Source organism: Sus scrofa, chromosome 13 (genome assembly GCF_000003025.6).
Source record: "Sus scrofa isolate TJ Tabasco breed Duroc chromosome 13, Sscrofa11.1, whole genome shotgun sequence".
NCBI classification, from domain to species: Eukaryota; Metazoa; Chordata; class Mammalia; order Artiodactyla; family Suidae; genus Sus; species Sus scrofa.
Window position 1 is genome coordinate 152,092,733 of NC_010455.5, and position 26,884 is coordinate 152,119,616.

General features: G+C 38.0%; 1 protein-coding gene across 3 annotated transcripts in view; it reads left to right on the forward strand.

The window, feature by feature from the left end:
• The window catches only part of LOC102157687, a 70,665-nt gene continuing 49,155 nt past the window's right edge, over positions 5,375-26,884 (forward strand). Inside the window, exons 1-3 of one of the 3 annotated variants that reach the window (XR_002337929.1) lie at positions 5,375-9,082; positions 13,900-14,015; positions 14,938-14,998. Coding sequence is in view for 2 of the 3 variants with exons in the window: in XM_021070487.1 (XP_020926146.1) it covers positions 7,415-8,074 (660 nt within the window). In the remaining variant the exon portion in view is untranslated. Of the gene's footprint in view, positions 9,083-10,756; positions 10,936-13,899; positions 14,016-14,937; positions 15,411-26,884 lie in introns of those variants that run through there. The other 2 variants (XM_021070487.1, XM_021070488.1) reach the window with 2 other exon arrangements.

Consider the following 26,884-nt stretch of genomic DNA (forward strand, 5'->3'; position numbering starts at 1 on the left):
CAGGAAGATTGGAAACAGAAGAAAGTTAAAAATGAACTGGACCTATGGAGATGCTGTAAGGGTTTTCCAACTCAGCCTTTCCTTTTCTTGTGATACTTAGACTAATTCTCCTTGTAAAAATTCATTAATAGGCAGAATATATGGTGAAACTTCTTTTGTCATCTATGATACTCTTCTGTGGACATGGACCTATCTTTTATTCTGTCCACTTAAGATCAGTTTCATTTACCAAGTTAATCAGGAAACTATAATCATAAAACTGAAGAGTCATTAATAATTCTAGTGGATGTTTTCTAGTATTTTTGAACATTAGCCTCTGAGGAATCTCTTTAACATGACAACACATAGAGATAGTCATATAATAACCCCCTGGACACCTTTGCAACCCTGAATCTGAACATTACTCACTTCTCAGACTTTCCAGGAAATCTCCAGGGAACATCACTCCTTATTGCAAAGAGATGGGAGTTGTCAATCACTCCCCCCCCCACCACAGAGATATTCAGAATCATCTCAAACCTGGTTTCTTTAGGTGTTAGAAAGGAGCTCAATTCAATAAGTCATGGAAGATGGCTATAACCTTATAGGATTTAAGAGATACAAGGAACTTAATTTTATATCCAGTTTTTACGTAATTTCTGAAAGGGAGTGATGCCCAAACTGTCCCTTTCTTTTTCCCCCACCCCCCCAAAAATGTTTTGGGTAAAGCAGATATATCTTATTTAAGGAAACCTGACTGGGAGTTCCCACTGTGACATAGTGGGTTAAGGATCCAGCACTGCCACAGTTGTGGCGTAGGTTGCAGCGGCAGCTTGGATTTGATCCCTGAGCCAGGAACTTCCAAATGGCATGGATGGAGCCAAAACAAACACACAAACAAACAAACACTTGACTGGAAGAAATGGGTGTTGTTTTGAGTTATGATGCCCTCTGTTACCTGATTCTTATACAGCAATTTTTAGTAATACATTTTCCTCTCACTTCCAGTTTGAACAGCACTAGTTTAGAATTATGAATTCAGAGCATATTTTTGCTTAGGGAAAAAATGGCTTCATAACAGAAACAGACTCATGAACACAGAGCACAGACTTGTGGGTTGCCAAGGGGGAGGGAGAGGAAGTGGGATAGACTGGGAGTTTGGGGCTAATAGATGCAAACTATTACATTTAGAATGGATAAGCAAGGAGGTCTTGCTGTATAGCAAAGGGAACTATATCCAATTACTTGTGATAGAACATGATAGAAAATAATAATGAGAAAAAAATGTTTATGTATGTATAACAGAGTCACTTTGCCGTATAGCAGAAATGACAGAACATTGTAAATCAACTTTAATAAAAATGTTTTAAAAAGTGGCTTTATAATCAAATATGAGGACCTACAATAGAAAATAACTTTTTTTTGTCCTTCAGTTTTCTCAACTGCCTTACATATCAACTCAAAATTTGTCTGGATAAATGGCTATGGAATTTATAAATGTTTTGTTTAAGGCTATTGGTATAGACGCTAATAATGAATCTAATGAACTCATGGTAAAAAAAGAAACATTAAATGAAAAGAGGAGTCAGTGATACCTTTTGTCACTGTATTTTTTTTTTTTTTTTTTTTTTTTTTTGCTATTTCTTGGGCCGCCCCTGCGGCATATGGAGGTTCCCATGCTAGGGGTCGAATCGGAGCCATAGCCACTGGCCTATGCCAGAGCCACAGCAACGCGGTATCCGAGCCGCGTCTGCAACCTACACCACAGCTCACGGCAACGCCGGATCGTTAACCCACTGAGCAAGTGCAGGGACCAAACCCGCGACCTCATGGTTCCTAGTCGGATTCGCCAACCACTGCGCCACAACGGGAACTCCTTTTGTCACTGTATTGGTGCTTTCTTCACTGATGCAGAGTAGAAATTGGTTGGTAGTTTCAGTAGTTTCAGGACTCATTTTACTGATCAAATACAAAACAAAACAAAATGTACAAATATTTGAGAAGGTGGGTTCTTTATATCTGATTTAGAAAATTCTATTCTGCGAGTAATTCCAAGAATCAATTTGGATATTTCCTTAATTAATTTCAAGGAATGTTTCTCTTAATTGAAAATTGTATGACCTACATCAGAAACATGTATTTGAATTGTTCTGTAGCTCAAAGTGCAGTTTTCACATCCAATACCTTATTTGCTTCTCACATTACCTCCCTAATGGTAGACAGGGCAGGTCAGATATACCTGTTTCGCAAAAGAGTTAACCAGAGGAGGAAAGAAGCTAAGCAAGGCCAAGGTCACAGAGCTGATGAATGGGGGAATCAAGATTTGAATACAAATCATTGGGCTCCAAATATCTCCAATACATTGTATTGCATCTCCTACTTTAAGCTAATATGATTGCAGTTGGGATACTGCTCAGGTAATTCAAACAAAGACAGTTTATCTGGGGGCCTAAATTACTCAGAATACTGACTGGATATTTTTGATTGCTTTGCAAATTGAGACATGACCTGAGTGTGACTGAGGAAAAAAACATAAGGACTACATTTCTAAAAATGCCCTTATTGGGGTTACCGGTACTTGCCCCTATTTCTCAAATCTGTAGTCAGTCTAAGAATTGTTTCTAGAGCCAAGAGCTCCCAAATGATTTTTGTTAGCACATATAACCACTCCTCAGCTATAGAGACTTCATTAATTATTCATATCTTGCTATATGTCACATTATTTTCCTCAGGACTAAAGAACCTAAAGTTCTAGATTCTCTTCCCTAGTGATGTAAAAAGTGTACTTCAATGATACTAAAAAGTATATTTAACTGTACCTCCTACAGCACAGGTTTTCTTCCTAATTAGTTATTTGAGATAAATATAAATAAACATTACTAATATACTTAAGTAGACAAACATATAAGATAATCATGGTATTATTAGATGGTTATGTGAACCTTCTATTTTTATTTATTTATTTATTTATTTATTTATTTATTTATTAGGGCTGAACCCACAGCATATGGAAGTTCCCAGGATAGGGGTCAAATGGGAGCTGCAGCAGCTGACAGCTTACACCACAGTCAAGGCAACTTGGGACCTGAGTCAAGTCTGTGGCCAGTGCCACTGCTCAGGGCAACACCAGATCCTTAACCCACTGAATGAGGCCAGGGATGAAACCTACATCCTCACGGATATTGGTCAGGTTTGAAACCTGCTGAGCCACAATGGGAACTCCCTATGTGAACTTTCTAGAGGTGCAGATCTCTTGTCATATGAGATGAGTTTGTTAATGTGAGACCATTTTTCAGAAATGTGGACTAAAGTTACTATTTATTTGTGTTCCAGAGGTGCTATTAAATATCTATCAGTTATTTCTTAAATTTTGCATAAATATACACAGAATACAAAATTCTTTAGTCACTAAACAGTTACCTGGACATGGAAAATTCATCTATGCAAAGCCCTTACTTTAAGTGCCTGGTTTTGCCAGGCCCTCATGGTCTTGGAAGGTATGTAAAATTTTTGCCCACATGTAAGCCTCCAGCAATAGGAAATTCTACAAGTAAAACTGGTGATGTTGGCTAGAACAGGCCCTCTACAGGTCTGGGAGGCCACTGCCTGGCTTATAGCCTAGCAGATAGCTCATGCTGGAAAATTATTTGTGGAATAAGTGAATGAAAGATCCACTAGCTGATTTGGAGGCCTTGTCTGCCCTACCGTTCCATCAACTGTCTCCACCCCTCAATAACTTGAACTGTTATCAGTGGGGAAGAGTTTGGAGACTCCTTTCCATTAAAAATGTCAAAAGGAAGTAAGTTATCCTGTGGCAGGTTAAGGATCTGGTGTTTTCACTGCAGCACTTAGGTTGCTGCTGTGGTTTGGGTTTGATCCCTGGCTGGGGAACTTCCATATGCCACAGGTGTGGCCAAAAAGAAAATGTAAATAATTACAGTTTAACCCAAAATGTTAATTCTAATTGCAGTTCAGCCCAAAGATTAGTGCTAGCTGAAAGAGAGAACAAATAGAAGAACAAATGTGACTGACAAACTGACTGAAGCTGGTAAGAGCTCACCAAAGGGACAGACGAGCTGGAGCTGATATGAGCTGGAACCAGAAGCCTCTGGACTAATGGATACATCAGCTGGTTGCTCTGTTTAGTTTAGAACAATTCAACAACGCATATTGTGTATCAGGTGCAGGTCATAGTGTTAGGTGCTAGGACTACCAAGGGTCCGAAATTAGGAAACAGGGTATATTTATATTTAAACAGTATTTTAGTTACAGTTTCAAATAATATGCTTGGTATTTTTCCTCAACTTCCAGAAATCTTTTTAGGTTAAGTATCTCTAAATTTTAAATGATGGGGTAATCTGAAAAAAGTGTAATACATACGCTATGTTTTCCTCTATTTATTTTGTATATTTCGTACTAGACAACAAATGGACCTATTGCTTTAAACATACTGAGCATATTATTTTACAATGTAATAATATTCCACTTAAAAATAAATTAATCCAATGTTCCTTAATTTTTCTGATATACTAAAAGAAGCTTATGCAGATAGATTCCCAAGGAACTCTAGTCTAATAGAAGAGAAGGACATGGAGAACAAATCATTACACAGACTAAGAGCCGTCACAGAGAAATATAAAAGGAACAGAAGTGACTTCCCACTTGAGCAAGAGATTACTGCTTTGGGGAGAGGTAGCAGAGAGTCAGGAAAGAACTGTGGCACTGTCTGAGCAGGGTTTCGAGCAGTAAGTAGGCATTTACCTAGAGGACAAGGCGGGAAAGGAATTCCGGGGAGAGGACAGGCATAGTGCAAGAACATAAAGGTGGGAGAGAAATTGTGTGTTCAGAGAACCACAGCTAGTTTAGTATTGCTCAAAGTTTCAGTGAGAGGCGGTGGTGAGAAGTAGTCAGGGGCTAATATGTAACATATAGTCAAATTTGTTAATGAGTCAAATTTTATTTTATAGAGTTCATGGGGAATCAGCAAATGATTTTAAGTAGGGAAATAATTTGGTCAGACTTGTTGAGAAAAGGCAGCAGTCCCTATGGTCATTGTACAGCCTCTCAACATTCCTATGACCTGAGAGTAGGTTGAAAAGAAAGAGATAAAAAGCGAAATAAATAGAAGTCAGGATGTTATAAGCTTGCTAAATCTATTTGTTTTAGTGACAATGTATGATTCTCTGTGTTCAGTGCTTGAGACTGAAGGTGGAGGAACAGTGGCCTACTTATTTCTTTTTTGAGCTATAACTTTTCCACTCTACAAAACAAAAGTAGCAATTGTTTTAGGATAATTTGTCACGCTCCCTTTATTATTTCCTTTTCTTTTTTCCTACTTCTAAAATATCAACATTGGGTAGGCATGAGGTCACAGGAAGAGGAATGGTTGCATTAGATGGGGTATCCGTGTGGCTTCTTTCTCACTTCATGTATTTCCTTACAGCAATGGGAGTTGGTAGCATGGAAGCATGGAAAACCAAAATCCAGGGATCATCTGCAAGTCTTATTTTAGGAACCTGTTTTAGCCTTTTCTGCCGTCAAACCTCTCTGGCTTTTCTTTTCCCTTTTTTTCTTTTTAATATTAGAGTTCTTACCAGTTAACATTGTCAGAAAGGGAATAACTGTGTTTCACCCAGTTTCTCACTCCCTCTGGGAGAGAAACTACAACAGTCAAATATCCAGAAGGGAAGCAATTATAAGAGGAAGCTAAGGACAATCAAGATTTGACTGTATGCTTGTTGTAATTGTTGAATTATTTACATTCTTTGATTCCTCTTGGACCGAGCTGATGTGGTCGGGATGGTAGAAAGAACATTGGGCAAGGAACCAGGAGGTGGGTCTCTGGATTTCATTCTGCAATTAATTAACTGTGTGTCTTCAGATAAATCACTTCTTCGAGTCTATTTTCTGATCAGGAAAAAGAGGGAGTGCGATTATATCAATGCTTCTTCAGTTCTATTTTGCATTAGATTCACCTGAGGTGGTTCCAAAATACACAGATTTCCAGATCCGACTGGAGGATATAGTGTCATGGTGAGCCTGTGGACTCTGCATGGGACTGGACTCTACCCCCTGCCAGGCCACTTACTAACTAGGTGACCTTGTACAAGTTATTTCCAGTCATTTTTCTAATCTATAAAGCGGGGATAACAATAACAGTATCTACTCAATATTGTCCCTGGCAGGGTAAAGTGGTAATAATGCTTTTAAAACATACATTATATTGTCTGCCTCATTCTAAGCATTCAATAGATATTATCATTTGCATAGCCCATAGGATGTATGTATGGGGTGTGAATGTGTGTGTTTGGTGCAGGGTAGGTGCTCTATAAGCACCTGTTGAATAAATAAGGGAAGTATAACTGAAGGGTTTTTTTTAAGCAACATTTATTTGACCTCACATCTGAGATTCTTTATTAGCCCCAGGCATTACTTCCCCAAGAGAGGTAAGGATAGTTTGAGGGAAGTCTAAACGTTGTGCTCAATCTTTGTCCTCTTCTTATTCTTAGATTCATGAGAGCCTCAGGATAATTTAAAAAAAATAATTAAACGATAAAGTCCCATTAAAAGGCAGGGAATGAGTCTCAAGGACTTTGCTGGCTGGATCCAGCCGGCCACTACATAATACCATGACTCCCACCCGGGTGTGCGTCTCCCATTTTACCTCACAAGACGTCGTGAAATTCTCAAAGTCACTGTCATTGCAGTTGACTTTGGATCATTTTTAAAAAGCAGTAATCCATTTCTCATTTTGTTGACCGAGCAGAAAACAGGGCAATGTAACTTTAAAAAAGCTTGAAAATCAGCGATATCATAAATAGCGAACTTCTGTCCCCCATTAAGCTACTGATCAAAACTCTCCGCGTACATTGAACTGTGTGTTTTTTTCGGTGGTGGTAGCTCCTCGCCTAATTTCCAGCTTGCGATTCTCCCTGGTGTTTTTAGTGAGAGGAGTTACCAGTTGAGTACCAGCGGAGAGGAAATCGCCTCTGAATCTCTGGAGGTGGCCTCCTAGAAAGATCGCTGGGAGGGGAGGAGCCCTGATTGTCCTGGAAGAAAAGCAAGGCCCCATCCGGGAAGTCACGGCTTGCCGGGAGGCTGGGGTCGGCAGCTTTGGCTCCTGGAGGTGCAAAAGCAGAGTGCCAACCTGGAAGCTGGGGCCTGCGCGGCTGGAGGGGTCAATGGTGCAAGTGAAAGATGCATAGCCGCACCGACATGCGTGGGCTCCGGCCCCGCCCCACCACGCGTGGGTAACGGGTTGAAACGGATCAGGGGCCATCCTTGCCAGGCAGGCGCAACCGCAGCCTGGTATCTACTCCTGCATCGACCGGCGCAGCAGGGGGCAGAGAGCCCTGGGCCTCGCGGGGCGCGGTAGCCCCTCCCTTCCGAAGCCCGCGCTTCCGCCCGAGACCCGGCGGTTGCCGTGACCGTGGCTATGCCTCGCCTTCCGCCTGCGCCTGGGAGCTGCTGCGGCCGCCTGCTCGCGTCCCTGCGCGCCGCGCCCACAGGCCGCGGGAAGGGAGAGCGCCCGGGTGCGGGCACCTCCGCCACGCGCCGGAGACCTTCTCGGAACTGGACGTTGGGAGGGCTCTGTCAGCCCCGAGTATCGCCCCCACCCGGGATGATCCACTCGACACCTGCGGCCGCTCGAGAGCCGGAGCTTGGCGTGACTGTGGCTGCTGGCTGCCGCCACGGCGAGATAAGAAGGAAAACGGAGCTAGCGGAGCTTTCCTCCTTTCTCAAGACTCGCACAGACACTGGCGAGCCCGACCCCAGACGGGGAAGGGTGGGGACCTCGGTGGGGGCCAATTGGATCCCTGATCTCTTGCTGCAACCAGCAGATGGGGGCGCCAGTACTAGAGCTGTGAGCCTGTACTGGGACCTTCCTGTTGTGGTCCCTAGACCCTCCGCCGGGAGTGTCTTCTCGCTTACAAAGTCTGGTGTGGAAGACAATTCTCCTCCCTCTTCCCCTCCCTCCCTTCCCCCACTCACCTTCGTTCGTCTATCTCTAGTCTTCTTTACAAAACGGGCCAAGGCAAATATGGACACGAGTGAACAAGTTAGAATACAACAAAACGTGTGTGTGTGTATGTGAAGGGAAGGAGTAGTGGGGTGGGAGAAAATAATGAAAATAAAATTAGAAATATCTGAGTATGTAACAATAACACCCAAGTTCCCTGCCTGCTGTCAGTCTCAGCTGCGGAGGCAATTTTTACACGTCAAGTCCTAGGAGAAAATTAGTCCAGAGTATCTGGAAGCTTTCTTCTCACTATTTATTTTACTTTTATGAAGCTTAAACACATTCCCACCAAATAAGTAGCCTCAACGCTAAAGAAGTAGCATGCTGTTGGGAGCCCATTCCTAAACACAATTGAAGCGGCTTCTCAGGGAGGGTGGCCTTTGTCACCTCTGCAGCAGAGGTCGTCACTGGGCTGCTTAATGTGTCGCACGAGGGGACAGGTGCTTGGGAAAACATGACACTGTGATGTAAGGAATGACCCCCCAACCCGACTGAGGGCAACTGCTTTTCATAAGGTTGAGGTAGGTTGGTGGAAAACATGAACTGAACCTTGGGTGTCTCCTGCCCGTTTCCCCACCCCCCACCCCACCCCCCCGCGCTCCTCCCCAGCCTTCATGAAGCAGGGACAGATTCCTCCTCTCACCTCAGCATCCTCTACCTCCTTTGCTAACACTTGCATTAAAACGCCGAAGTCTGAGTGGGAGGAGTGTTTGCTTAAAGGAAAAGCAGGGTCGCTCAGAGTCCTCTCCATACTGCGTAGTCATAGAATATTCTTTTATTCAAGAGGCCCTTCTAGTTGATTCTAACCGGGCTCAGGTTATTTTCCCCTTCGCCACCGATAGGGGGCGGCAGATGTCCTGCGATGCCCTGGCGACCTGCAGGAAGAGAGTCCTGTTGTCTCTGGGTATCCGGCTTAATTGATCGTGTTGGAGGGCAGGACATACTGACTCCTCGTCCATTTCAACAGCTGCTGGCCCTCCGGTCTCCGACCTTGGGGGCCTTTTGGGAACCTTCGGGGCTTCCCTGTGCCGGAACTGGGCGTCATCTGTGCACCAAGCAGTACCTGTAAACTTAGCTTACGGTGTAAGTCAATACATTCAGAAGTATGCAAATGTTAGAATTAGTAAGATATATGCTTTTAAAAGTGTCACAAAATCGACGGAAGCTTTTGATCGCTAAATTCTCTCATTAAACAGAATTGAAAGTACGGTTACCACAGTCTGAATGGTGGTGGTGGTAAGGTCTCCTCAATTATTCTGAATTTTAAAAGGGTTTCTCTTAGAAATTGGAAAGTACTATTGAGCCATAGAGTGGTCAGATTAGTGTGGAAAAGGTTCCGAGGCATCCAGGAAGGCAAACTAGGCGGGCTCGGCGGGCTCGGCGGGGCGGAAGGTCTGAGCGCGGCCGGGCGTCGGCAGGCAAGCCCCTTTGCAGAGAGCGGAGCTGTGGCGGCGCCGTTTGGTCCAGAGCCAGAGATTCGCGACCGGCCGGATTTTCTCGAAAACCTGCTTCACTTGGTAACCCCGCCTTTGAGTTTTCAGATTTGTCAGAGGCTATATAAATCTTCTTCAAAGGCATAATTCCTCAGAAGGGAGCACTTTTTTTTTTTCTAAACCGAGAAATACATTTGTGGAGCAGCAATTTCAAAGAAAAGGGAAATAATCCAAAAAATGTAAATTAAAAATGAGATTGGCTATTAAAATGTGAAACATTTTAGACACTGGCTATCACAGTCATCTCTAAATAGCTTTTGACAAGTGATAGCGTCTAGGTTTGCCAAAAAATATGTAGTAGTAACAGTGTTGTGCCCTTACTCTATTTAAATTTCGTGCACAATTAAGATCTCTAATCCCTAAAATTCCTTTGGAAGGTAGAGAAGAGTTAGAGTTTTTAATTGTAGAATTTATCACAACACAGCGCTAAGATGTTTTTATTTTTATTATGAACAGAACGTATTGATGATAACTACTTTAATGTTTTTGTAATGCTCTGAGTCTAGAAATGCAGCTATTAACTATTAAAGAGATTTCAACATACTTAGTTGTCAGAAATTTCGTTAATGTGGAAAGTCCCTATCATGTAAGAATATAGAATCTTCTCAAAATAATGATGAATACTAATTAACGTACTAGAAAATTTGTAGGAAATGTTAAATTTGTATTTGAGAAGTATGAGGAGGAATTAAGACAACTTGTCCAGGTGGGGAAAGCAAAGTAAATTCTATAGGGAATTTCCTAATTTGGTGCAAAATCCTAAAATAAACCTGTGGGTAAGTCAGCCCTACCGCTGCTGAACCAGGGGATCTGGCTCACCATGGGTTCTGAGACTGCAGATATCTCTTTGTGTCTGAAGATAAGCCTGAATAGTTTTATTTTTATTTTTATTTTTATTTTTTTGTCTTTTTAGCTATTTCTTGGGCCGCTCCCACGGCATATGGAGGTTCCCAGGCTAGGGGTCGAATAGGAGCTGCAGCCACCGGCCTACGCCAGAGCCACAGCAACGCGGGATCCGAGCCGCGTCTGCAACCTACACCACAGCTCAGGGCAACGCCGGATCGTTAACCACTGAGCAAGGGCAGGGACCGAACCGCCACCTCATAGTTCCTAGTCGGATTCGTTAACCACTCCCTGAATAGTTTTAAATTTGCCAAGGACCAACACTATTTACTTCAAAGGTGTATATTAGACAATGGCACTCTGAGCATGAAAACATGTTTTATTCTGTTTTTTAATTTTTATTTGTTATGTATTTATCTAGTTTTGGTTGCACCTGCGGCATAGGAAGGAAGTTTCCAGGCCAAGGACAGAACCCCACACCTAAGTTAAGGCCCTCACCGCAGCTGCTCCAGTGCGGGATCATTGACCTGCTGTGTCACATGTGCATTTCCTATTCTGTGTTTTCAAGGTGGCAAAATTGCACCAAGGACCAACCATAAAAGGTACCTTAAAAAATTTTTTTTTGGCCACAAATTGGCAATACTATGAAATATGGATAAAATCAACTTTTTTTTTTTTTTTTTTTTTTTTTTTGCCATTTCTTGGGCCGATCCCACAGCATATGGAGGTTCCCAGGCTAGGGGTTGAATCAGAGCTGTGGCGCAGTGGTTAACGAATCCGACTAGGAACTATGAGGTTGCGGGTTCGGTCCTTGCCCTTGCTCAGTGGGTTAACGATCCGGCGTTGCCGTGAGCTGTGGTGTAGGTTGCAGACGCGGCTCGGATCCCGCGTTGCTGTGGCTCTGGCATAGGCCGGTGGCTACAGCTCCGATTCAACCCCTAGCCTGGGAACCTCCATATGCCGTGGGAGCGGCCCAAGAAATAGCAACAACAACAACAACAGCAAAAAGACAAAAAAAAAAAAAAGACAAAAGACAAAAAAAAAAAAAAATCTAAACAGAATTTCATGATTGCTGTAAAATTCTATTATTTTTGTTTTGCTTGACATTACATAGATTCAGAGCTGTATTCGTGTAAATTTCCGTGGCTGTATCCAAATAAATTTTCTTTTTCTTTTTCAATCTAAAAGAGGAAAATGAATTAACTGTTACTTAGTGAAAGTAGTTTGTTTGCTAGACAATGTCTTTAATTACATAAGGTTCATGGAGGGTTATAAATGATAATAATTATTAAAAAGAAGACTTTGGACATGAAAAATAACACCTGATGCATGGTGAAATCTCATATAATATAGTTAATTATTCTGTAAGTGTTAGTTACTAGTTCTGCCACTTAATAGTAGGTCTCTGACTGTGAAGTTTTGCTGTGTTTGGGATTTTGTACCACATTTCCGCAAGTACTGTTGCATTGGTGTGTGAAGAACAATGATATATATTGGTCATATTTAAATAATCAACACCGTTCATTTGGGAACTTAAAAGATTTCTGGGAAGGAATATGTTTGGATATGGTGGTATGTTTGGATAGCTGGTCATACAGAGCAGTTTTCCTAGCTCCCCCTGATTGCTCCCTTTTCTCTAGTCCAACAATTCTCAATTATTTTGGTCTCAAGACCCCCTAAAACTTTTGTTTATGTGGGTTGCATCTATTGCTACTCACTGATTTAGAAATTAAAATTGGAAAAACGTTAAAATATTTATTAACATGATAATGATCAGCCCATTATGTATTAACATGACATTTTTAAAGCGGTTTCCAATTTAATTTCAATTGTATTAAGTATTAAAATATTTGAAAATCAGTTTTAACTTTTATCTCAGTAGTCAAGTACAAGTGGTATAATTTACAAGTCAACTAATAATTTAAGATTTTTAACCAAAATAGTGGTCCCGGCACCATGCTAATGGCAACAGCGTTGAACTCTTTTATCCATTTCTTCTAATGTTTAACTCCATGTGTAAATAACATATATATATATATATATATATATATATATATATATATATATATATATATATATTGTCTTTTGTCTTTTTAGGGCCACACCTGCGGCATATGGAGGTTCCCAGGCTAGGAGTTGAATCAGAGCTGTAGCTGCTGGCCTACGCCACAGCCACAGCAAAGAAGGATCCGAGCTGTGTCTGCAACCCACACCACAGCTCACTGCAACGCCAGAGCCTTAACCCAGTGAGTGAGGCCAGGTTTCGAACTCACATCCTCATGGATCCTAGTCGGGTTCGTTAACCACTGAGCCACAACAGGAACTCCATAAATGACATTTTTCATGAAAAATAGCAAAATTTTTCAAAAAAATTGAGATAAATGTTGCTTTACATTTTGTAAAGCTCTTTAATATCTACCCGGATTTAATATTTTTAGCTGAATCTAGGCAGCTATATTTCCACATTTGCTTTTGCAGCCCATCTATTGTGATACAGAGTATAGTTTGAAGTATATGGAGAAAATCTGGCTTCAAAGAGATAGATAAGCTGGAAAAGGGAGAAGTATTTTAGTAGCTTTTTCAGATAATTATGGATATTCTTTAATACTACCCCAAAGTTATTCAAGTGATAATTTTTAAAAAGTTAGTTGCAATCTGGAATAAAAATCCATATCAATAAACTTTTCATATTCTGCGGCATTAAGACCTTTTGGTCTATTGAATGAACCTTTTACTCATACATGATTTGTAATATAGTACACTGGCCATTTGGAGACTATTGGCTAAATAGATTATGCAGATCTTCCAAATGTTGACATTTCATTATATAATATCAAAAATATCATATTCCTTAGCTTTATCACTGTTTTCATCAGGAAATATTTACGTATTAGGATACATGTTTTCCAAAATTCGAATTTTTTTGAAAGTTCAAATTTTACAATTGGCAAGAAATATTGTTGGTTGTTTTCCTTGAAGGACAGGCTCCCTTTGTTTATTTCTGAGAAAATATCTGCCAAATACTCAAGTCTGAATAACCATAGCTCATCTATCAGTCATTCTTTCAAATAAAAATGCTACTCCATGAAAAAAGTGGCCAGTTCAACTTGAAACTCAATTGCCCCAGTGCTTTTCCTCAAGACAATCATTGTACTTCTGTATGTAGCAGAAGCACTTTATGCATCCCTCCAGTTTTGTTCCACAGATTAAAAAGACATGCCCCGAAGGGTCAGGATTTAATAAAATTAATAATTTTGGGGTTCCCACTGTGACTCAGCAGTTAACGAACCCGACTAGCATCCATGAGGATGTAGATTTGATTCTTGGCCTTGCTCAGTGTGTTAAGGATCTGGCGTGGCTGTGGCATAGGCCTGCAGCTACAGCTCTGATTCAGCCCCTAGCCTGGGAACCGCTATATGCTGCAAGTGCAGCCCTAAAAGACCAAAAAAGAAAAAAAAATTTTTTTTTTTACTGCTTTCTCAAAGACATTCATAAGTGAAATGATGTTCTCTTCTTCCTTCCCCTCTCTCTCCCTTCCCCTCCCCTCCTTTTCTTTACTGCAAGTGTGTGGTGGTCAAGAATACAGTGATTATTGTCACGGCTTGATGCCACTGCCTTGCTTTGTGCTGAGGCAGTGAGTTTTACCCACCAGCACTGAAAACATCAACCCTGTGAAAAAGGTAAAAATGTCTTAATATTGTTATGAAATTAGTTTTAACCTCATAGAACTCTTGAAAGAATCTTAGGGTTCTGTGGACCCCACTTTGGGAACCCCTGCTGCAATCCTAGGTCAGTTTTATTTAGATAACTCTCAGTTTTACTGTATGCTACCTTATGTTATTAGTGACCTTCTGTTGTTTACAAAGAACTCTATCGTTTATATAGTTGTTATTCCTATAACAGTTGAAATCCCTAGCACTCAGTACAATTAAAGTTTGTTAATGTTTGATTGACTGACACATTGGAATTAGTAGTTCATGTACTCTTATCACATACTACATTCTAGTTGGTTTTGCTTTGTGCTTATGTTACTAAGTAAAGATGATGGTTTAGGGGAATATATTCGGAGAAAGAAAGAAACATCTTTCATAATATGTTATCATTTTTCAGAACTATTAACATTGAGGCAGCCATGTTCATGTACGTGTTGTATTTTAACTATTCCATTGCTATTTCTTAGGATAAGACTTCACGTAACCCATGCGTAAGAATTCCAGTCTAGTCTGTGATGCATTTAAAATATTGTAATCACTAGCACCACCAGAGGAATGGCTTCCAACAGTAAAGGGCTTGTCCAATTTGTATGAACAAGCTGAAAAGCACAGCTGAGCTTTGGAGAGTTCATTAGTTCCATTCCTTTGGGTCACACAGACTTCTTAAATATGTGAGGAAGTTCTATTACCCGGGCAGTCACAAATCTATCTACTGTAAATAGCAAAATGCCTGTATTTTCCACTTTTCACACCCTTAGTCTTTACTACTAGATTGTACAGTGGCACAATCATCCCTAAATCCAGCAAGGGGAAGTGAAATTGTGCAGTGAATTTATTGCTGGAACCAATACCTCATTTTCAGTATGGGATATTACTTCTCTTTTTGTAGATGTATTTGCTGAGAATAACATGTGTGATTCACTGATATTAATGAGAGGCCAAGAAAGTAGGTAAGCATCCACAATTTATATATTTTTTAACATGATTAAGATTTAGATTTGGGAGCTCCCTCTGTGGCGCCACAGGATTGATGGGGTCTTGGGAGTGCTGGGACTCAGGTTCAATCCCCAGCCCAGCACAGTGGGTTAAGGATCTGGTGTTGCTGTGGCTTCAGCTTAGATGGAGACTGCTGTTTGGATCTGATTCCAGGCCTTGGAGCTCCATATGCTGTGGCATGGCCAAAAATGAGAAAAAAAAAAAAAAAAGATTTAGATTTGAACTTGCGGAATAGTAGGCATATTCACACAAAATTCCCCATAAAGTAACCTATCTAATGTCAACATTGCACTAGTAATACCTTCTAGGAAGAATGTCCAAAAAAGGTAGTCTGTAGCCACACGTGATATGTGGCTAGTGCAACCAAGGAACTTGATTTTTAATTTTATTAATTTTAATTCCCTTAAAATAAATAAATTTAATTTAAATACATTTAATTTGAAAACAGATTCTTAATTCAGTTATAGGAAAACTTAGTTATTTTTGGAAAAATTGAGGTATGTTAACTTACTCTTTCAACAGTTAATTTATGAAACCAATCAAATATTTCAACTAAATTGAGATATGCGCAAATGTAAAATTCACACCAGATTTTGGTGACTGAATGATTAAAAAGGACAAAATATCTCAGTTATGTTTTATACTGAGTACATGTTGAAATGATAATATTTGGATATACTGGATTAAATAAAGTATACTTTAAAAATTTATTTTATACATTTTCTTTTACTACATATATATATATATATATATTTATTTATTTATTTATTTATCTTTTTAGGGACGCACCCATGGCATATGGAGTTTCCCAGGCGTGGGGTTCACTCGGAGCTTCAGCTGCCAGCCTATACCAGAGCCACAGCAATGCCAGATCAGAGCTATGTCTGTGACCTACATCACGGCTCACAGCAATGCAAGATCCTTAACCCACAGAGGGAGGGCAGGAAATCGAACCTGCGTCCTCATGGATGCTAGTCAGATTTGTTTCTGCTGAGCCAGGATGGGAATTCCTATATATATTTTAATGAGGCTCCCAGATAATTTAAAATTACGTATGTCCTCTTAAACTTCAATTGAGCATGCTGTTATAGGTCACTTTCTTCCATTTACAGGAATGAGAAGGCAAATGAAAAAATATTGTGCTTTAATTTCATCCTTATTATGTGAGATACAGTTTTGCTCGAAGCAATCAATAGCTAAACATTCATTGTGCACCTGATCAGCATACTTCAAAGGCTTTTACACTAAATCAGTATTGTTTTAAAATTCTGTGTTATGCAGTGCCAGATCTACTTTGTGTCCAATTTGCATTCTGGGAATTTTTTTAAAATTTAATTTTTAGAGCAGTTTGAGGTTCACAGAGAAATTGAGCAGAAAGAAAGTACAGAGAGTTTCCAAATATATCTCAGACTCCCTACTGCCTGCTCCCCACACACATAGCATCCCCCATCATCAACATCCTACACCAGAATGGTACATTTGTTACAATCATTGAACTTATTTCCATACACCTTTTTATCCAAAGTCCATAGTTTATGGTAGAGTTTATTCTTGGGTTATGTGTTCTTTAGGACTTGACAAGAAATCCATTTTTTGAAATGTGTGTTACATATGAAATTTCTGCTTTCCCATCAGTATACGTGATTTTAAAATGGAATTGCAAGGTCTTTTTTTTCATTTTTTAAAGTTTTATTGAAGTATAGTTGATTTACAATATTGTGATAATTTCTACTGTACAACAAAGTGATTCAGTTATATGTGACACATATCCATTCTCTTTCAGATTGAAATAAAGGTTTTTAATGATTTAAGAAAACTCTTTCTAATTAAAATGTCTGTTATTACGGAAACTTTGAAAATACAAGTGGGTATTTTAAAAAAGAAAAAAAAAAAACTATGGTCTTACCACTTAGAAAAAAAATTAACAATAATGTTATCAGTCTCTTCTCTCTGTATGTAAGTATGCATTATGATTATTCTGTAATATAGCTTAATAATTCTCTTTGATCACTTTATTAAATGAGCATATTTTAATAATTATTTTTGAATCTTAAATAACTGAATGCTGTTAATTATATGTAGGTACCATTATTTATTTTACCAGTCCCTATCTTGATTACTCTTATATATAAATTTATTTTATATTTTGATTATTTTTCTTGGACATACAAGACTGTAGCCTAAGGAACTGCTGGGTTAAATGGTAAGACCATTAAGGGAGTTCCTCTGCAGCTTGATCGGTTGGGGACCTGGCATTGTCACTGTAGTAGCTTGGGTAGCTGCTGTGGTGCAGATTTAATCTCTGGCTCTAGAAGTTCTACATACCATGGTGTGGCCAAAAAAAAATGTTTTTAAATGGGCAAGACCATTAAGACTTTGGATATATCTTAAACTATCATCCAGAAAAGTTTATATATCAGAGTGCCGTTTTTGCCACACCCCTTTAAAACCAGGTATTACAGTTTTTAAAATATTCATTGATTTTTGAGGCAAAAACTTACTGTTTTGATCTGCATTTTTGATTACTAATGAGATTAAGATTTCAAATTATATATTGAACAAGAATGTTTCTTTTGATTTTTTTTTTTTTTTTTGGCTTTTAGGGCCTCTCCTTGGCATATGGAGGTTCCTGGGCTAGTGGTCCAAACAGAGCTACAGCTACGCCACAGCCACAGCAAAGCCAGATCTGAGCTGCATCTGCAACTTATACCACAGCTCACGGCAATGCCAGATCCTTAACCCACTGAGCATGGCCAGGGATCAAACCTGCAGCCTCATGGTTCCTAGTCGGATTTGTTTCCCCTGCACCACGACGGAACTCCAAGAATATTTCTTTTGAATTGCCTGTTCATGACCTTTGCTCATTTTTTTTTTTTTTCTGTATGGCTATTTATTTGTAAGATATCTTTAGATATAAAGATATTAAACCTTTACCTGCCATTAATGTTGAAAATTATTTTTTCCAGGATTCCCGTTGTGATGCAGTAGAAACAAATCCGACTAGTATCCATGAGGATGTTGGTTCAATCCCTGGCCTCACTCAGTGGGTTAAGGGTCCGGCGTTGCTGTGAGCTGTGATGTTGTTGCAGATGTGACTCAGATTCCATATTGGGATCCCAGACTAGGGGTCGAATCAGAGCTACAGCTGCTGGCCTACACCACAGCCACAGCCCTGTGGGATCTGAGCCACGTCTGTGACCTATACCACAGCTCACTGCAATGCCGGATCCTTAACCAGCTGAGCTAGGCCAGAGATTGAACCACATCCTCATGGATCCTAGTCGGGTTCATTAACCACTCAACCATAAAGGGAACTCCCCCACCTGTATTTTTAAACAGACTTTATTTAAAAAAAGAGTTCACTCTGCTTTATTTGGTTTTATTTATTTTAAATTTATTTTTGGGTGTATTATGTGGTAGAAGATCTAATTTTATCTTTTCAAAGAGTTAACCAATTGTTCTATCGTCATTTATTAAGTAAGCAATTTTTCCTACTTAAAAAATAACTAACATATTCTAAATTCTTACCTATACTATCGTCCATTTCTGTTCCATTCATCTCTTCTTTTCACATTGAGATTTTAGTATATACAATTTTAAATTAATCTTGCAGAACTGACATCTTTGTAATTGTCAAATTACTTTAGAAGGTAAAAATAAGAGGAGGTTTTTATGTATGTTTCCTTTCTAGTTGGTCTGTGAAATTTGCGTTTGGTTCAATGTGACATTTCACAGTAATTGTACTTAAAAAACTATGTTTTGGAAAAGTACTTGATGGCATTGACTGATAATAGAGAATGGATTTGAATAAAGGGAAAGCAGAAAGAGGCCGCTGTATACATTGCTAACAGGACATAAAAGAAATTGGCAACTTAACAATGGATTTTCTAAGTAAAGGAAAAGTAAATCAATGAAGAGAGGAGGAGAATAGGGAAAAAGATAAGGAAAAGAATAAGCAAAAGGAAAAGTAATTTTAATAATATTAGTAACAAAAATTAGATCAAGAACAGATTGTGAAAAAAGAGAGCTAAATTTGTAAAAGAAAAAAAAGCAGAGATAGGGAGGAGTGAGAGAGAGAGGCAAAAAGTTGGCACAGAACTGCTTGTAATTTTTATTTTAACCAATAAATGAAGGAGAAACAAGAATGTAAGGGGGGGGAAGCTTCTATTTTAGAAGCTTCTCTCTCTCTCTATATATATATATTTATAAAGAATTTTTTTTTTTTTTTGTCTTTTTGTCTTTTCTGGGGCCACATCCGCGGCATACCGAGGTTCCCAGGCTAGGGGTCGAATCAGAGCTACAGCTGCCAGCCTACACCACAGCCACAGCAACACGGGATCCTTAACCCACTGAGCATGGCCAGGGATAGAACCCGAAACCTCATGGTTCCTAGTTGAATACGTTAAACCACTGAGCCACGACGTTAACTCCAAAGAAATTTTTTTTTGTAAGATACACAAATTGTTTTGGAATTATGTTTTAAAACCATGTACCTAGATGTTTTCATGTATATGTACATATACATATTATTTGAACAGGGGAAATATTTTAGAGCCTGTTCTTCATGCTTTGTAATTTAATACCTGAAAATCCCTGATTTTAGTAGAGTAGTTTTTATTTGATTGATAATTGTGAATTCTCTTATTATTTCTGGCAGCCGTTATTTATTTATTCATTCATTTATTTATTTATTTATTTAGTCTTTTTAGGGCTGCAACCGCAGCATGTGGAGTTTCCCAGGCTAGGGGCTGAATCTGAGCTGTAGCTGCCAGCCTACACCACAGCCACAGAAATGCCAGATCTGAGTTGTGTCTGCGACCTACACCACAGCTCACGGTAACACCAGGTCGTTAAGCCGCTGAACGAGGGCAGGGATGGAACCCAAGACTTCATGAATACTAGTTGGGTTCATTAACCGCTGAGCCACAAGGAGAACTCCTCATTTCTGGCAGCCTTTAACTGTAGTACCTAGTTGTATGGGAAGAAAAACTAATAAAGTGAAAAGGTATTCGGAAATAAAGCACTAACATTGAGATATATGGGGAAAATAACAGCATAATTGTATATTTAAACTGTGTTTAAAGAAAGTGCAGAGTTTGGATTTAAGGGAACCTAATGAGAATGCAATTGCAGATTCCCACATGTCTTCCTGAAGGTGGCAGTATTTCAGTGACTAAAACTGACAACAAGCCGAATAACTACTAAGAGCTCTCAGAGATCTATGAAGGTGTCATTTTGTGACTAGAAAGGCCCTTCAGCAAGAATTTTTATTTCTTGGTTGGAATCATATGCCTGTAGGGACACATGCTGCCTGTCTGCTAACCAGTGACTCTTTAGGATGAGGACTCTGGAGGGCAAGAAAGCATTTTAGTTGCTCAGATATTGGTAGAAATTTTTGTTTGGCATTTGAGAGGATGAGAGAGAGAGAGAGACAGAGACAGAGAGAGACAGACAGAGAGAGAGAATAGAAATGTATTATTAAATTTAGAATTTAGTGCCAAGTAGAAAATGTAGAGAGACAAGAAGCAGAATGATGTGTTTTATGATTGTCAGCTACCATCTTTAATAGGTACATGACCATTTAATGCATACTGTTATTTTTCTTAAGAGACAAGCAACATTCTCCAAGTATTTGGTAGATATAATGACTGTATAGACACAAGTTTATTTTCGTCAATAATGAACACCTTGCCAAAAGAATTAAGAGCATTTACACATTTGGGGACAAATATACCGGCAATCAAAAGAAAATGAATTTTATACATTTTAGGCAGAAAATTCTGAGGAAAATGTGTACATATATGTGTTATATGTATTAACTAACTAATGGAGAGATGAATACACATAAGCAACGAAAGTAAATACAGATGAGCAAAACTGATCTAAAAAGTATGTCAAACTGATAGTACTATTTGACTTTATTATGATATTTTAAATAACCAATAAACTTCAACAGTATTGATTGATGTTTAGGGATTAATTCATTTATTGATTGATCAAGGCCATGTTAAACTGAAAACGGAATGGCTGATTTGAAGTATTGTCTCATACTTAAACTATCTGGATTATAGTTCTTACAAAGGAATTTGAAATGAGAAAACCCCAAGGGATGCTGAGAATTGTCATCCTCTGAAAGTTGTCATCAGGAATTAAAACTGTAGAGTAGCAGCAGAATTATATTTTGTTCAGTTTATGATATTTAAAAATTTCTTTTGATGATAAAATATTTTTCTTTTATATTCTTCATCAATTTGGTGCCAAAATATACCTCAATAGAATTGTAAATATGTTTTTGTATAATTATACCAACTTTAACTTTCCTCTTCTTTCTGTCCCAACTGTGTAAACTGTGCCACTTTATGTTGACATTCCATTTATAAGTGTAGTCCCACAAAGTTTTTGCTAGTTTGTCAACTCAATTTCTACATTTATAGGCACCTCAGGCATATTTTCTATGAAACTCAAAAAATTTGCCCCCTCAACCTCCAGCCATGTTTGTCAAGACTGGATTTTTCTGGAGTTTTAAACTTTCAGACTTGTCCACACTGAGACTCCAGCAATTCACCAATTACAGTTTTGATTTTTATTCCCTGGCACTGGTTCCCAGGGAGGTTTCTGTTCTGGGGTTTCTGTTCTGTTACTTGTGATTCTCTGTATTACCTGTGGGTCTTTCCAGTTATGGGGGCAGCATTTCGCTCTGTGACCCCCTTTCTCTTTCGGATCTAGGGAGAGTTGTTGATTTTTTAGTTTGTTCAGCTTTTTTTTTTTTTTTTGATTAAAAATCACTCAAAATGAAACAAATGACTCAATTATGACATTTCTGTACACAGACACATATATTCATGCAAATATAATTATAAATACAATTTTGCATAAAACTTGTTAGGATGGAGTGACCACTTCTAAACTCCTTTCATGATGGACTGGAAATCTCGACTTCTTTACTCTTTAATCACAGATGTGAGTCTACTGTGCAGGAAATTGAAGCAATATTCACTTAATGTTTGCACCTAATGCTTTGGAAAGCTTTTGGAGAAAAACATTAATGTAGTGTAATCTTTACATTCTCCTGAGATGTAGCAGAATAAGAGCAAAAGAAGCACCGAGACATTCTGTATTCATGTTGGTAGGTAAAACCTGAGGTATGCAAAATTTCACTTTTTAAATCACTCACAATTTAGGCATTAGGAGATGTTAGTGTAGATACAACCTCAAATATAAACAAAGTGCTCTCTTGTCCCGTCTCTGCCCTGACGCCTCCCTATCACCCTCACTGTAGTGATGGTGGAGCTTGCTTGGAAGGGATGTGATAAGCACAAGCTGACTACATTTCTTCTTTATGTTCTTTCTTTGAAGTGTTACAAAGAATTTTTTTTTTTACACTCTCAAAATACAAAATGTTCCTGAGCTATTAAATATTTCACCAGTGTGGTTAATTTTTCCACATGGATTATCATTCCAGAAAGCTCAGAAAATAAGTTCTTTGGAGATTCTTGTTCTCTGTGACAACTATTATTCTTGGCATTCAATAAACAATCCATGCTATTTTCCCAACTTTGGCTCTCCAGAAAAATGGTCCCCTAATACTTTGTAGGTATTGCTTCCATACTTTTATGCATAGAATAATGTAGCCTGATGAATGTAAGGCTCAAAAATGATATTAAAAAATTGTAGGTGGGTAAAATTACCTTTAGTTGAGGGATCAAAACAGAGATCACAAGCTTATGGCATCAGAGATACATCCTTTCATTATTTCAGGCCATCAGTGTGTACCAAAAGCCTTAAAGCTGCTTGTGCCATTTTCTCTAGTTATTCCACTGTAAAGTGATTCTGATTACAAAGTTATTTATCATGACATCATTTATAATAGCAAAACAACTAACATTAGAAGAATAAAAACCAAAAAAAAAATTTTATTCTTTCGGTAGAAATCCAAGCAGCCGTTGGCATAACCTTGAAAATGTTTGTCATCCATGCCATTATCTCCATTATGTCATTTTTGGTCCCTTGACCAAGGATAATTTCTCTCATCTATGAACTTTTACATCATTTTGAACATTATGTTCAACGGATTACTTAAAGTATGTAATTATCCTATTGATGTCCATTAAACTGTAAACTTGTTGAGGTGAAGGACTTTGCCTTTCTCATCTGTGCTTTTCTTGAATGTGGTACACATTACTAATTTCTTTAAGAAATAGATAAGAAAAGACTAAGTCCCTTGAAGGAATTTCATTTACCATGGTTTAGTTAACTACCTGTCCCCCCAAAACATGATTCAAATTTCAGTTAACATGGTATGGTAATAGTGAATAATTACATAAGGTACAGCCTTTGTGGCTCACTCTTCAGTCTGTAAATCACTTCCTAAATAGGAGGGGCACATGGTGATCATTGACCAGTCACGTCACTGCTTTCAAAGACAGGTGGTGTTTGGCCACTGGACATCCTTATTCTGTTTATACCCGAACAGCAAAGCAAGTAGTTATGTTGCCCCTTTGCCTCCCAATGATAAACCCACATGACATTTTTACAAAAATGGATAATCAAAAGAGGAAATTGGCCAGCAAAAGCAAAACAAACAAAAGTGGTAACACTGGAAGTGACCTTAGAATCACATGTAAATAGAGTTATAGAAGAAAGAGCTGGCCATGGGAATGTTGACCCTACGTTATTCAAGAATCTTAGATGTATAGCCGAAGAAAAATAATGAATGTGAGCATGTGGACATCTATGAGGCACTGGGGTGTGTTGAAAAAAGAATGAAGATGTCCCAGGAAGTGACGCTGGCAAAAACCTTCACATTAATGCTTTTAGATATATTTTATGACGTTAAAAGTACTGAAGGTGATCTAAACCTAGGAGCACCATAGTTTACCAAAGTGTACAGAGTGTTTGCTTCTTATCATAAGTTAATGTGATGAGAAGACAAGCACCATTCACAGTGATCTTGATAAGTTTTTTTTACAAAGAAGACATTTTACTTTTCAAATTATTATAATGTTCCTAATTTTTGTGCATTAAGAAAATGCTAGTTTTACTATTTTTTTTTGTTTCTCTAAATGATTATAACTGACAGTATGAATTTTTAAAATGTTTTGATAAAAGTAGGAAAATTTCTCACTAGGCTTTTTATCTTTAGCAGTGTTTATGCTAATTTTGATTCACCAAATTTAAGTTAAATAACTTGCATTATTCTGCATATAATGTTAAGAGTATAAAGCAGAATATATAATAATGTGCTCAATAAGATTATACTGCATTTAAAATATAACAACATAAACATGCTAATATTCTCATAATAATTACTTAATTTAGAAAGTTACACCCCATCTCTTTGATTATGAAACTATAATACTTTTATAATTAAACATTAATAAAATAGAAAAGACAAGAAGCTAAGCTAGAGAACATTCAAGGTAAAAATTATCGATTTGCTTTGGAATACAGAAGTCTTTCAGTGGGTACCTAGCATTCGTTCTCCTACTCAGATGAAAAACCCATGCAGTTGCTTCTCCTTCCTCCTCTAATCTAATGTTTTTGTGGTCTATGCTTGATGTACCTGAACTTCTCAGCCTTTTTCCATCTCTTAGAAGAAGAAAGAAATTGTAATTGTACCGTGGGGGCTACTCTTTGCTGCTTCTTGATTTTTCTACTCAATATGACTCCTCTGTGGGCACTTCATCAAGAAATAGATCCCTTGCTTTCATTTGACTCCTTTTACAGTCCAATTTCTCATCCACTGATATTAGAATTAGATAATAGCATACTATTGCTTTATCTAGTCATGTTCATCCTTTTTTTTAAGTTAGCAAAATATATATATATATATTTAAATACTTAAATGGAAGCTGAGTGTAAGAGATGGAAAACTTATGAAGTACACCTAGAGACTCATCTGATTTGGTTTCAAGAGGGACCTCTGGAGCCTCTGCCTGCAAATCGCAGCTCTCATCTAAGTTGCAACATCTCTGACTCAGCTCACCAAGTATTCTTCACCTACATATGCAGGGTTTCCTACCGTTTTAAGATTCCTTGTGAAGGCCTATGTCTTTTCTTCTTTGAACCTTACCTTAATAAAGCACATTCAAAAGTGTTTTTTAAACATAGGTTTTACCGCATGGAGGCAGGGAGTTCAATGTCTCTAATTTGTTCTTGCAGATACAGTCAAGATCAGTGACAAGACAGGCAACGCTGGTGATATTATAAGGCTAGTCAGAAACCAGTGTTTCAACTAGTTACAAGATTGAATGTGAGGCAGTATACCTGGGGATGAGTGCAAAGTGATGTTTTTTTTTTTTTTTAAATAGCCACATCTGGTTTTCCATGAGTCATGAGACTTCAAGTACACACTCACTGTAGTTACTTTCCTGTGAGTTGCACTGTGGATAGTGTTAACTAAACTGCCATTTTATTTTGTTCTGTTTTGTATGATTCTTCTATTCACAGCGAAGTTATCTAATAGAAGAATTTTTGAAAAACCTGTTACACTACAATGTGGTATAAATGTATCTTTTAGACTTTGTCTTTAGGAAACTATATACCACAAGGACAAAGAAAGAGAATTCAGTAATAGTTTGCAAAGCAGAGTCTTTGGGGAGAGCAGTTTTGGAACCCCAGGAATAGGGTGAATATTTTTTTTGAATTTTACCTATGATTAAAACAATAAAATGCCTTTCAAATGCTATTGAGTTACTTGAGTATTCTCTTAGACTTTTGAAATTCCCCTTTTAAAATCCTTGCTATTGTTTTTTTTTGTTATCTTACTAGCTTTGCTGTTTTAGACCAGTTAACTCTATTGATACCCTACTCAGATTTATCTCAAGCACCAGCTTTGAATTTTATTATATAACAAAACAAATAGCCCCTTTTCCTGCTTCTAACACACTTGGAGTCTTAATCAATATAAATAATATTTGACCATATTTGCTGGGAATAAATAGCTAATGTGAAAGTATAATGGTTTGGAATACTAAACTTTTGGGGAGCAGGAAGTGCTATGTTTTCTAAAGGTTTTTGACCATATACTCCCCAATACCAACATTTTGAATGCAGCTTTAATATACATTTATTTATATATTCATAAATTACATAGATAAGTGTACTTTGTGTTATAAAGAACTTTCAAAAAGACTTGAAATATATTAAATAATATTTATATATAATGTTTTTTCTTTTACTTTTGATGGTATACAATATGTTTAATAAGAGCACTTACTAAATATGCTTTATTTTGAAAAAAATTTTTGAGCATTTTCTTATATAGCAATTCAAAATTCTGGTTCTATATTTAATTTTAATCTTGTCTTCCTAGGATATGAAATCTCACAAAGATATGTAATTTAAAATGAAAGAAGTGAGTCATTGGCTATAAAAATTTTAATTGTGACCATAATTTTTCAATTCTATCCACTAGTTATGCAAAGTTTCAGTTGAAATTGGTACAGTAAATTGCCATCTTCCTTCATTACAACCAATACTTCTTACAAATTAACCTGAAGCTTTTATATTTTTAATATTGGGCCCCAAATTGAATAAAACTTTTTAAATAGGATAGAAAACTTTGTTTTCAAGTTTATGATTGTACAGCTATGATGACATCACTTTTTCAGCAATAAAATGGTGGAAACATCACCAAAGACACATTTTCAAATCCTTTCTCTATAGCAGTTTTCTTTCGAAAAGCAATGATTATTCCACTCATTATCAAAGTGTTATTTTTCCTCAAGAGGGAAGATCAAGTTTATACATTAAAAAAAAAATCTACTGGGTAGCACAGTAGTCATAGCAGTTTTTCATTAGAAAAGGTCAATAAATTAGGAACACTTTTTAGTTTTAAA